Here is a 13,642-nt window from a genome sequence, read left to right on the forward strand (position 1 = left end):
GTGTGTTCCCACAGAAGCAGCCTAAAGATGCTGTGCCGAGGTGTGGACGCTATGGGGTCAGCACGGGCAGCGGCGGTGGCGGCGTGGACAGTGCTCCTCCTCTACTCTTGTGGCTCTTCCCTCGCTTCCATCACCTATCAGCTACGCGAGGAGCAGCCACCCAACACTTTGGTTGGAAGTCTCGCGGCTGACCAGGGACTGCCTGATACCGGGCATCTTTACAAGCTAGAGGTGGGTGGCCCCTACCTGCGGGTGGACGGAAAGACAGGGGACATTTACACCACAGACGTGCCGATTGATCGGGAGACGCTGAAGGATTGCCGGAACTTGTTTGAGGGGGATCCCTGCTTCCTGGAGTTCGAGGTGTCCATCACGGATCTGATGAAAGGCTCCGGGCCACGGCTCATCGAGGGGCGCATTGAAATCCAAGACGAGAATGACAACACCCCTCAGTTCCCCTCGCCCATCCTAGAACTGGCGATTCCGGAGAACACCTACGTCGGGGCGCACTATTCCATCCCTGTGGCCATGGACAAAGACGCGGGAAGCAACGGGATTGCGGATTACAAGCTGAACTCCGGATCAGACGCTATGAACCTGTTCAGCCTGCAGGTGGCGGATAATACGGACGAAAAGGTGCCGCAGCTGATCGTGCTTGGAAATCTGGACCGCGAGCAGAGGGATACCTACGATCTTAGCATCAAGGTGATAGACGGTGGGACACCGCCGCGCTACAGCAGCGCCCTCCTCAGGATCACCATCACTGACACCAACGACAACGTGCCCAAGTTTGAACGCTCGCACTACGAGGGGGAAATGGCCGAGAACACACCTGTGGGCCAGTCTGTTCTGCAGGTATGTTCACTTGTTTCAATTGTTTCTCTTGTTTCTCTAAAAATGTATGTTTTTAGGACTGTAACATCTGGGCATTCCTTGGCTAGCGAAAACACTACCACTATTTAGTGGTATAAAGTGCCAATAAATAAGTGGCAGATTAGGATACTGTCCTAGTTTCCTAGAGTAGATCAACTGGTGAAAATTTCAGCCAAGTTCCAAAAGAGTTTGGCCTCAACAAAATAAGAATTGCTCAACATCCTCTAAAAGCCTTACTACATCAACTTTCCCCCATGAGATTAAACCACTCTAAACACATAATAACATTTGCTGTGACACCTGGCTGCATTATACTCACACACCCAAGGTAGAAATGTATGGCAGCCTATGACATTCCAAAAAAAAAAAAAAATTGCCAGTAGGACGGTGAAGACGAACCGCCTTAAATCAGTCTAACCTTGTACTGACATCATTCTGATTAGAGTCATAAAGGCCAGCGGAGTTCTGAGGAATGACCTTATCTAGCGCTCTTTTCCTCTATACCGGTAAGGTGATGCTTCAGGTACGACTCCCTCTTGTCAGGATTTGTGAGTGTCAGATCTGTCAGGAGGAGTGTGTGGTACAGTGTGTGGTACAGTGTGTGTTACAGTGTGGCACCTTAAGAATGAATGTCAGAGGAGTTTGACAGCTGAAGTGTTCTTCCCCGGTGGGTTACGTTAGAGTTAGGGTGCTTACAGACAACTGCAGGTGTGAAACCATGATCCGGTTCATCTGCAGTGTGAAAACTTTTCAGAACAATTACAGGAAGATGAGTCAGGCTATTGTTGATCATTAAACAATAGAAGAAGAAAAAGAAGAGGTGTCGTGCCATATGTGCCATATTTTACAATATGCTTTAATTAGCGCGTTGAGGATATCAAGAATGCCTAAAGAACACCGATCCAGCTGTGCATTTCATCCTAGAGAGTGAGAAAATCTTGTTTAATTGGATGATGTTTAATTGAATATATACCGTGAATACTGTTTATTGTGAAGATGTCTTTAAATACTGTGATACAATTTTTTCTCCCAGCTCTATCAGTGCATGATTACGTACATCACAGGTTTCATACAGAGCATATCAATATCGGAATTATATTGCATTGCCTAAAGATAGGAAATATTGTAAAAAAAAAAAAAATCATATTACTCAAAGAGGTGCAAGAAAATATTAATATCAATGTTGTATTATATTGTATCACCATATCATGTTTTGTGATACATTTTACAAGATACAGTATTGATGTTTTTTAATAGTAAGAATGTAAGGATTGGTGTCAGAAGTGGATTTAGGAAATGATGTGTGTAAACCCCACCCACTAGATGATAATGGCAGCAGTATGATAGTTTTTTAATACTTTATACAGTTTTTTTTTCAATATACCTTACTTAAACCTTACCTACAGTAAACCTTACAACAGAATCTTAACCTTTGTATCATGATACATATCATACTGCCGTTGTTTTGCCAATACACCTCCCTAATCGTCCAATCTCACTTTTAGTCTCAGGCGTAGCGCAGTGTCGGCCTACGGGCGAGCGTTGGAAACGGGCAAGGCCAATCATATTTACTCAGACGATTGATCGATCCCCTTCTCGTGATTCCTTTAAACACTCACTTTACCAAACAGAAGTGGGGTATTGACCGGCGGGGAGCGTTGCGTGCTGAATTGCTGTGGAAATGCGCCCGTCGCTAAGATTAGGCCAGCTGCGGGAGCTGGACGCTTTCCAAGAGCAATTGGAGGCGAGTGTCCACGCATAAAATTGTTTTAAAGACCGTTAATCTGTCAGTCAACAATTAATCCATGTGGCCAAGTTGTTTTCAAAGAGCATGTCAAGAGATTTTGTGCCCCCCTCAGCCAGACGCCGGGCTCTGTAATCGCTCTGCGGAGCTGAGGCGTGCGAGCCGTGGCGTACGGCGAGCGGCGCCGGTATTAAAATGCTTAATTTTATAATTTCAGCGGGCTAGACGTGTTGATGGAGCATTCCGGTTTGTTGGGAGAAATGCTCTTCAAACACACATTAGATGAAATGAATTCCCAGCTTGTTTGGCGGATGAAACAGAGTGACTCATATAGAGCAATAATAACTTAAGCCTCATGAATAATCTTATGACTGCCTCAGATTAAGGCTGTGCTCTCTAATGCATGGACTCAAGCCACACTGCTGTTTCATCTGCAGCTAGTGAGTGAGAGAGCATGTTGAGAGAGTTAGGGTGAGAGTGAGAGAGAGAGAATGCAATAAAGAGGAAGGAAGTAAATGAGAGAGAGAGAGAGCTAATGGGATAGAGAGAGAAAGCAAAAGAGAGAGAGAGAACAAAAGAGATAGCGAGAGAAGGCATGAAAGAGTCAAAAAAGTTGACGCAAGAAGAGAAAGTTGAAGAGAGATAGAATGTAAGCGAGAGAGAGAAAGCAAAAAAGAAAGCATGAAAGAGAGGAAATTAACTGAGAGGGAGCGCAGTAGCGATTAGCACTAATGCTAACTGTTTTGATGTAAATGACCATAAATGACAAACCAGCACATCCAAGGTTTGAAAGGTTGCGTCGTTCCACCAATTCCGAGCGCTATTATGTTATTAGCGTAGCGTAGCATAGCCGAGTGCAGTTACTTATAAACTCATTGAAGAGATAATAATGTCGGAGTATGTAAATCTCCCAATGACCTTCAATTAAATAAGCAGGGCACGTTTGATTGGACGTCGGAATTGAGCGGCGGCAGTTGCGAGAGGTTGCTGCTGTTGTGACTTACAGCAAATACAAATTCGAAAGCAATTTGCGCTCTTTTATAAACGAACAGCTTCTTAAAGCTAAGTAGACTCATTAACGAGATCTGGCCGTCCTGCTATTCCCCGCTGGGCTGTGCCAGGACGTTTCAGACTTGCTTAGCGATGCTAATGGTGGTAAGAAACGCAAACTATTTAGGAGCCAAAGCCGTGCGACTAAAAGGTACTTGACATGGGTTTTGTGGGAAGCGCTACTGATTTATTAATTAGCCTAATGCACTTTCAGCAGAGGGAGGAAGAGCTGTCACGTCGTCTGCTGGGCGTGCGAGGTGCAGTTTTGGCACTTGCTCTAAACTGCGGGCCAGACTCGCTCGCTGCCCATGTCCTCGTCCTGCTGCAATAGCCTTTACCGAGCGAGTGGTTTTTAATAATGTGGGAGCCGAGCGTTCTTCCTCATTTACCTGCCCGTGTCACCAATATGAGTGATGCCACTGTTGTTTTGCATTCAGGTGTGTCTGACCTGCACAGGAAAAGAGAAGGGGAAGTACAGACATTTGTAGTGCTGCTCTATTTCTATACTATACCTCCTGTTGATATGTGATTTAGGTGATATGTCACACTTAGTTTTTTCTTGTTTTACATGAATAAAAATGAAGATATTTATATATCTGGCACAATCACATTGTTGTAAACCATATTGATGCGTGTAACCTTTTTGTCCTTTTGAGGTAATTCAGTGCTACTGATATAATGATGATATAAGAACATAATAATGCTGTCACACCCAATAAATTTTTAGGCATGAATATAAGTGTTAAATAGATTAAACCCATTAGCTAGAATGAAAGTGTGGTAGCAAATTATCACTCTTGTCCAATCTTAATGTGGAATCAGATGCGAGATACAGTACTTTTTCTTGAAATAGCAATCTTATTAATCTTGTATCAAGGCATTAACTGCTGTTCTTATCTTGTTTTATTGCACTAGGTGAAAGCCAATGATGATGACCTGGGAGCTAACGGTCAGGTGACCTACAGCTTTCACCAGCCATCGCCCAACGTGCAGCGCCTCCTCCACATCGACCACAACACGGGCATCATCCAGGTCAAAGGGTCCGTGGACCGCGAGGAGGTTCCTCTGCTCAAGTTCTCTGTCCAGGCCCGAGACAACGGTCCTCAGGCTAAGAGCTCCAAAGCGATGGTGACCATTACGGTGAAGGACAGGAACGACAACGCCCCATCCATCAGGATTCGTGGCTTCGGCTTGGTTGCTCATGAGGATGGGATTGCTAACGTTTCGGAGGACATGCCCGTGGGCACCCCTGTGGCTCTGGTGGAGGTTTCTGACAAAGACGAAGGAGAGAATGCCGTGGTAACTTGTGTGGTGGCAGGAGATGTGCCCTTCCAGTTACGCTCAGCTTCAGCTTCAGACTCCACCAGTAAAAGGAAATACTTTCTCCAGACCACGACTCCACTGGACTATGAGCGGATCAAGGAATATAGGATTGAGATTGTGGCCGTAGATTCTGGCAATCCAGCTCTGTCCAGCACCAACTCGCTGAAGGTGCAGGTGACGGATATGAATGACAATGCTCCGGTCTTCTCCCCATCTCTCTATGAGGTGGATTTTGCTGAGGAGAACCAGCCAGGTGATAAAGTCTTGGACGTAGTGGCTACAGATGCTGATAGTGGCACCAATGCAGAGCTTCTCTACAGTATCATCACAGACTCTGCCACCAAGGGACTTTTTGAGATCAACCCGAACACTGGAGAGGTTCGAGTCATGAATCAGCTGGATCGTGAGTACAAGGAACGCTACGAGTTTCATGTAGAGGCAGCTGATAAAGGGGTGCCCAGCTTGAAGGGAACAGCCACAGTTGTGGTCAGGGTTCTTGACCGCAATGACAATGACCCCAAGTTCATGCTGAACGGTTATAGCTTCTCTGTTCTGGAAAACATGCCTCCTCTTAGTCCGGTGGGAATGGTCACAGTCATCGATGCGGACAAGGGCGAGAATGCCCATGTGCAACTGTCTGTAGAACCAGAAAATGGCAAGTTTGTGATTCAGAACGGAACAGGAACCATCCTCTCTAGCATATCCTTTGACAGGGAGAAGGAAAGCACCTACACCTTCCGGCTGAAGGCTGTTGATGGAGGAGACCCTCCTCGTTCCTCTTACGTTGGCATCACCATTAATGTCTTGGACGAAAATGACAATGCACCCTATGTAACCAAGCCTTCCAACTCCTCCTACAAGTTCCTGCAGCCCTTAACAAGCCCAGATACTCGGGTGGAGAAAGTAGATGCTGAAGACATCGACACTGGGCTAAACGCTGAGCTTGTTTATAGCATTACTGGCGGAAACCCTCATGGCCTCTTCCGCATCTCTTCCACGGATGGTGAGATTACTCTCGCCAAAGAATTCACCCGGAAGCACAATGGCCTTCACCGCCTGGTGGTAAAAGTCAGCGACAAGGGCAAACCTTCCAGACACACGACTGCTCTGGTCCACATTTTCGTCAACGAGACCATCAGCAACGTCACTCTTGTGGAGTCACTGGTTGGCCACAGCCTCTACACTTCTCTGGACATGGATATTGCTGGAGATCCTTCGTATGAGCGTGTCCAGAACAGTAACATTGTGTACGGAAGCCTTGCAGGAATTGCTGGGGTCATCCTAGTGATTGTGGTGGTGGTGGTTATCAGGCACCGCTGGCAGAAGGAGACTAAGAGTGGGTATCAGGCTGGCAAGAAGGAGACGAAAGACTTGTATACTCCTAAGCAAGGTCCCAAAAGCAACAAGAGCAAGAAAGGCAAGAAGGGCAAGGCACCGAAACCAGCCAAGCCTTTAGAGGAGGACGAGGAGGCTAGCCTTCAGAAAGGCCTAAAGTTTAACCTCATGAACGACAGCGTTGGTGACAGTCCTAGGATCCACCTACCCTTGAACTACCCACCAGGAAGTCCTGATTTGGGCCGCCACTACCGCTCAAACTCCCCATTGCCCTCCATTCAGCTGCAGCCTCAGTCCCCCTCTGCATCCAAGAAGCACCAGGCAGTGCAGGACCTGCCGGCCACCAACACGTTTGTAGGAACTGGGGACAACAACTCAACCGGTTCTGACCAGTATTCGGATTACAGCTACAAGGCCAACCCTCCGAAATATAGCACCAAACAGGTAGGAGACCACTTCCAAAGCATGGCAGGGTACCACAGCCCGCCGTACCACACCAGCATGATGTGGACTAAGGGCATGTATTAAGGGCTTGGACTGAAAGCCAAACCAAAGGTGCACTGAAAAAAAGAAAAAGCCACAGATGTAGGCACGTCATGCATTCCGAACACGTTTATGTGAAGGTTCTTTTTTGTTTGTTCCTTTTTTTTTTAATTATTGTTGTTGGTTTTTGTTTTAATTGATCAATTACCATAGTATGTCACTTTCAGTTTGTTGGTTGCATATCGCAAACACACGTTTTACAATATCATTTTAAGTATTCACATATCATTTTATTTCTGTTTTATTATTTTATTATTTTCTTTGATGTTTTATATGAAGGGTTCAACACTGGCTGTGTTTTTTTGTGTCTTTTATTTTTTATTTTTATTTAATTTAGTTTTGCAATACTTTCACTGCTCTTCGCTAAACGTTTAGACCTGCTGATGGAGGGTTGTGTGTTCTGTTTGATTTTGTTCGTGTGTGAACGTTAAATTGGTGAAAAGGGCGAGTTGGGGGTGAGCAGGTTAAGAAAAAGCACACTTAACACAGACCGCTCTCGCGCCCTGTCGCTGAAAAACGACTTTAATTACCTGCTCTTCATTTTGTCGGGGCGAGAGTAAACTGTTTGCACAGATTAATGGCAGGTAATTTCAGCTTTGCTCGTCGCCAGGTTTCAGGCCTGGGTACACACACACACACACACTTACACACTCTCTCTCCCACACACACACACACACACACACATACAGACTTTATACACACTCGCACACACCCTAACACACACCCACAGAGAGTGCCTTGGCGTTATGTACGTAATGTGGGTCTGTTTTATAAGGGCTCCTAATCAGTGAGCGACGCCGTCGCGAGTCATCACGGCACATGATTCACTCGGTGTGATGCTCCGGTTTTAGTGCCGCGCTGTGAATAACATGACGTCCGTTGTGAATAGCGCCGATGTTAGAAGGAAAAGGACAGCGAGACACTCGGATACTCGGGGAACGTGGCGCCGCGACGCTGTTGGTGCCGTACTGTAGTTTTCAAAGAGCAAACCAAAAATAAACTGCTCCGTTTTGGACCTCATTAGCGGTGCTGGAGACAATCGTAGGGAAGGGACTTTTTTTACTGTTAGTTATTATTATGCAAGATGTACATATGTTAATAACATGCTATTTTTTGTTGCTTGTTTATTTGTTTATTTGTTTGTTTGTTTTTTGTGATGTCATTGTGATTGGCGTGCTCCTCGTTCAGGGCACTGGGTCACTGGTTCTGATAGTTTACACAGGACAAAGAAAAAAAAAGTACAGAGCTGTTCTGATTCTTTTTCCAGGCTCACCAAAGTACAGTACCACTCAAAAGTTTGGACACATCCCTTCTCCTTTATTAATAATGTATACTTTTTAGAATAATAGTAAATACATCAAAAGCATAAGGTGATAAAATTAGAGACTTGGATGACATGTCCATCATTTTTTTCATAATATGTTTCTTAATTTTTGTTGATAATTTTGATATCGATATGAACAGTATGAAAAAAAGAGTATATATATATATAGAGCTTATAATAGTACAATTACACCATTCAAATTAGAGCTGAAAAATGTATTATAAAGAAATAAGTGGCCAAACTTTTGACTTGTGCCGTATTCTGTGTATACATGTGTAAAACTCACCACTTGCACATCCGCACTGGATCTAATGAGCTCCTGTCTTCATATATATATATATATATGAAGGTATTATGAATATAAATATTAACATGCACTCTGGTAGTGATGAAGGTTTTTTTTTTTCACTATACATAAACACACATAACACACATACACACACTTACATATATATATACTGTTATACTGTATATGGTCTCTGTTGTGCAAAAACCTTGTATCTCTAATTTTGCCTCTAATTTACTCTTGTGTCCTATTGCATCATTAACAGATCAATAAAAATATATATATTTTTTTCATTGACTTCCATTAAAAGTTAAGACCTTTTTTTTTTTTAACCATAGCCTGAGAAGGTGGCATTTTAAAGATACAAGGTATTTCTTTGCATGACAGCGACGGTATGAATGTTGACCACGCCCCCTGCATGCCATGCAGCCCCGCATTCTTTCCCCGCCGTCTGTGGGTCGGACTGGTTTTAAAGCTGCAGGCGCCTCCATTACTGTTCCATTTGTGTCATCATGTGATTTGTTTTACTATTTTTTTTATTTTTTATTATTATTTAATTTCATTAATAATTCATTATACACTGTACGTTGCAGTCTAATAATTGTACATATTCTTTTTTTATAATTAAAATCGAGTTCTATTTCAATAAAAACGTTGTAAAGAAGTTGGAATTGGGATTTGGTTGTGAATTTGTGGATGTGAGTTAAAGCAGAGAGTTATGGTAACTGCTTAAAGGGACGTGAATGCTTAAGGTACAGTATTCCATTTTCATAGTCTTCTGTTTATCATTTTTGTTCTCATTACATTCATTTCACTGCACTAACCTTTACACCTGCTGCACCACACTAACACACATAAACACATCCTGAGCTGCCCGTCATCGTGACTTATGTGCAGTATTTATCAGTCGCTGGGCCTGCAGATTATTAACCAGTAAACAAACAGAGACTCTGTTCCCGTGATTACGGGCAGTGATACAGCGCACTGCCTCTCCTTCCTTTATCATAGTTACAGTAAAACAGGGTTTCAGCAGGAAGTTCAGCGTCTGATTCTGCCAGCTTACAGTTTTCATTGTTCATATATTGAGAAATATTTGATTTTTAAAACAAAATAATCTAGAGTAGTTTTGCCTAATCCCAAATGTCCTTCAGTAATGTAGACGCTTTTTCTTGTTTAATAGAAAAGAAAAAGTCAGATAACAGTGTTAATCTGAATTCACATGACCAACATATAACATTTAAGTGATTGATAAGATCAAACATAGTTTTACCAAAACAATTTATACAGTATCTTTATTAAATAAATGATTTTCCTTCAGTTTAAATGGAAATGTAAACCTTTTAAAAGTGTAAATAGATAAAGTATACTCAAACTTCACAAAATATTATGTTTTTAAAAGTCTAATATATCTATCTCCACCTGTTCACCTATTCAGCCTACCACAGTTTAGCTCCACCCACTCCTATTATACCTACTGCATTCTTTCATACTGCAGTTAGCACTGGACACTACTTCCAAACTCTGTCTCAAAAAAAAGATTTCTTCATTTCGGTCAATATGGTATAATTCTGATATTTGATATACTGAATTTTGAGTGCTTTTTTAAGATGGCACAGCCAGTCAGGATAGAGCTCATTTGCATATATCAGTACAGCAAGAGAAAGTTTTTTTTTTAAAATAAGATTAATAGAGATTGGTGTAGAAATTAACCATGACTACTTTTTTTTTTACACTGTGGTGCTGGAAAACAGAAATACAGTGCAAAAACAGAAGAAAGCGCGATATACCTGCAGTTTGCGTTCGCTGTTTTATTGAAGGCCTGTGATGATTTAGCAGTTTAACAATTTTGTGTGCAACCACTTTTATTTTAATGCTATAATTTAGGAGCTCCATTGTGCATAGTGTAGAGGACAGTGGGCGTTTGCTGAATCATCTGCCCACCTGGGCACCTCTACTGTTAATGCATAATCAGGAAAAATAAAAGTTAAAGAGTATAAGCTTTAGTTTTACAGCAGAAACTAGAACAAAACACGCTTTCAATCTGTAGCAGATATGAGCTAATTAGTAATATTATTAACAAATTCAACACATTTGATTGTTATGTTCTGAACAATTCAAACTAGATAGCAAATAAATAATATTAGAGAGTGAATAGAATTGATAGTTGAGTAAAAAAAAAAGAATAACTAAATAACAAAATAAAATAAAAATATATTAAAAACATACTAAATAATGTATATTAGTTACAATTAAAATACATTCTAAATAATTAATGGTGGATGCTGAATAAATGCTAGAAGATTCTTAACATTATGTGCTGGTTGATGGATAGATTCAAGCTAGTTTCAGGGCAGATTATAATACATTCTGGATAATTCATACTGATAGCAGACAAAAACACTAGTTCATAGTGGATACGAAGTAATTCATAGTAGATATGTGGAACCATATTGTTAATTTGTTCGCCACAAATTCACACTTTTCTCATTTCCCATTATATATCTAATAGAAAAGATAGATTATATCTGTCTAATATATTTTTTGGATATAGGGAGATATTTGGAGTGCATTATTAGTATCATAACATTCTGGATCATTGACTTCTGTTACAAATCTGATATATATTTTTTTTGTTTAATATCTCAGTTAGCCATATCATATTGCATGCAATAATACAATTCTAAATAATTTTTCTAATTTTGTGTTTTATCATCAAAAGTATCGTAATCGTGAAAATACCATGAAATATCAGAATATTATTTTAGAGCCTAGTTTAGACTTTAATTCTTCTAAACTCTACAGGTGTGTGTGTGTGTGTGTGTGTTTGGGTTTGAATGTCTTTAAAGCTGTTGTTTGTGTGTTTTTTTTGTTTGTTTTTATGTGATGCAATCAGCCCCTTGTAGAACAAAATCAGACCCTCAAACACACACACACTCACACAACCACACACACACACACACGCACACACACTATAACATGCACTCATAGATGCATAGACTCTCTCTCTCCCTATCTATCTCTCTCTCTCTCTCTCTCTCTCTCTTTCCCTCTCTCTTGCTCGCCCCTTTACCCACCATTGAAATTCCAGCAGCGTTTTCTCTTCTTAAGAGCCGCTGATTCTGCCCTGTGCTTGTGCCGTCGCCATGGAAACGGGCTGACCGGTGGTGTGTGTGAGTGCGAGAGTGTGTGTGTGTGTGTGTGCTGAGTCACAGGCTGCGGGGTGCAGGTGGGGATGGACACTTGAGGTGGGTTTGGGGGAGGAGCAGAACGACAGAATAGGGGGTTATTAGAGAGAGAGAGAGAGAGAGAGAGAGAGAGAGAGAGAAAGAGAGAGAGAGAGAGCAGACAGACAGGTCTTTTTTTTTTTTTGCTTCTATACTTCTATTCATTTATTCACACAGACACACACAGACACACACACACACTATAGGGAATGGTGCTGTACCTTAAGTTGATCACGACTACTCTAAAATCAGGCTGAAGTTTGGAGGATCCTGCAGCATTAAAACCTGTTACTGTAAACAACAGAGTAGGTGCTAAAAGGGCGAAAACTTGGAGATCAACACGCTTTGAGGAGAACACTAACTCCGCTAATCCTGTTATATCAGCTAAGCTAAAACACCTGTGCTGGCTAGCGCTGCCCATGTTTAATTATGTGGGAGAAAGAGGTCCATCATTAGCTGTTTACAAATAAAACTAAAGAATAAACCATAGTGAATAATAAATAATACATAATGAATGCTGAGTAAGTCACACAGTATTAGTCACATACTAATTAATAGTATTTATTGAACAGTTCAAATATACACTGAATAATTTATAGTGTCTACTTAAATCAATCATAGTGTTTACTATAAGCATAGTGGTTTGTATATGCATAGTAAATGCATATTAAATAATTAAAAGTAAAATTGAAATGCTGTGAACTGTTTGTAGTAGAGATTGAATGGTATAAATTATAGTTTACAGTATAAAAGAATTTTCTCCACAGACTGGAACTGTTAAAGATGGGCGGGGCTTTGCTGTACTGCTGTATTAAAGAAGGGCGGAGCTTTGGTTTCCTGCTCTATTAAGGATGGATGGAGCTCTGGCTCTTGTTGGATGTGCTGTATTTTTTTTTTAGAAAGTCTTCATCAATTGACAGTAGCGGAAGTCAAAAAACAGTTACTCCAACAAAAGCAGCATCAACAGATTTAATACGATTAATTTCAGAACAAACAATGGACAAGCAGCTGTCCCAATACTTTTGTCCATAGAATGTATTATGCTCTCTTGTTTTCTTTCGTGCTCATTCACTTTCGCTGACGTTGGTTGACGTTAATTCCTCAATTTTTCTAATGGTTGTCCTTCTTTCTATGTCTCTCTCTCTCTCTCTCTCTCTCTCTCTCTGTCTCTGGGTCTCTCGCCCTCTCTCAGTGGTGCAGTGGAGGCAGTGTGAGTGTAATGGTACAGAAGAGAGAGTGTATTCTTTGTGGAGGAGAGTCAATTATGGAAATCAGTTCTTGTGCTACAAGCAGCGGCCAGGCTTTGGCAGATCACACACACTCACACACACACACACAAGCATGCACACACACACACACAAATACTTTCTCAGTGGCATCTTTATCTCTGTGGTTTGTCCACCTTTAAATAGGGGATAGAGAGCGCCCCCTGGTTAACGGGCCATCAGGCGTAAAGCTGCCCGGTAATTTACACCCCAGGACTGACCGGCGGAGTCAGAAAGCGGGAGCGAGAGAACGAGACAGAGAGCAAGAGAGCGAAAGAGCAAGAGAGCGAGGGAGGGAGGAGAAGAAAACGAGAGCAAAATCTTTTCCGAGGAACTCCGGAGGAATAACAAGTATCCGCCCGCTTCTGAATTATTCATGAGTTGTCATTGACAATGCGGCTCTAATTATAATAAAACGCAGCTAATTTTACGAGGCAGAATGATCGTAACGAGCTCGCCCTCCTTCATCCCTCACTCTTCAGCCTCCTCTCTTCCCCTTACGCTCCTCGTCCTCCTCTCTTCCCATCCCTTACTTATCCTCAGCCCTTCTCCTCCACTAATTATCCTCCTCTCTTCCCTTACAATACTCATCCTCCCCACTTCCACTCCACTATTCATCCTCCTCACTTCCCCTTACGCTACTTATCCTTCTCTCTTCCCATCCCTTACTTATCC

The 13,642-nt window shown here is 42.1% G+C and overlaps 1 protein-coding gene across 6 annotated transcripts in view; it reads left to right on the plus strand.

Annotated features, from left to right (window-relative positions):
* pcdh1b (protocadherin 1b) overlaps nt 1-13,642 on the plus strand; it is a 200,139-nt gene that overhangs the window by 20,063 nt on the left and 166,434 nt on the right. For 5 of the 6 annotated variants that reach the window (XR_007440925.1, XM_022684028.2, XM_022684030.2 and 2 more), the window contains exons 2-3: nt 15-855; nt 4,583-6,769. Coding sequence is in view for 5 of the 6 variants with exons in the window: in XM_022684028.2 (XP_022539749.2) it covers nt 28-855; nt 4,583-6,769 (3,015 nt within the window). In the remaining variant the exon portion in view is untranslated. The remainder of the gene's footprint in view (nt 1-14; nt 856-4,582; nt 6,770-13,642) is intronic. The other variant, XM_022684029.2, reaches the window with a different exon arrangement.

This window comes from Astyanax mexicanus, chromosome 10, assembly GCF_023375975.1.
Source record: "Astyanax mexicanus isolate ESR-SI-001 chromosome 10, AstMex3_surface, whole genome shotgun sequence".
NCBI lineage: Eukaryota > Metazoa > Chordata > Actinopteri > Characiformes > Acestrorhamphidae > Astyanax > Astyanax mexicanus.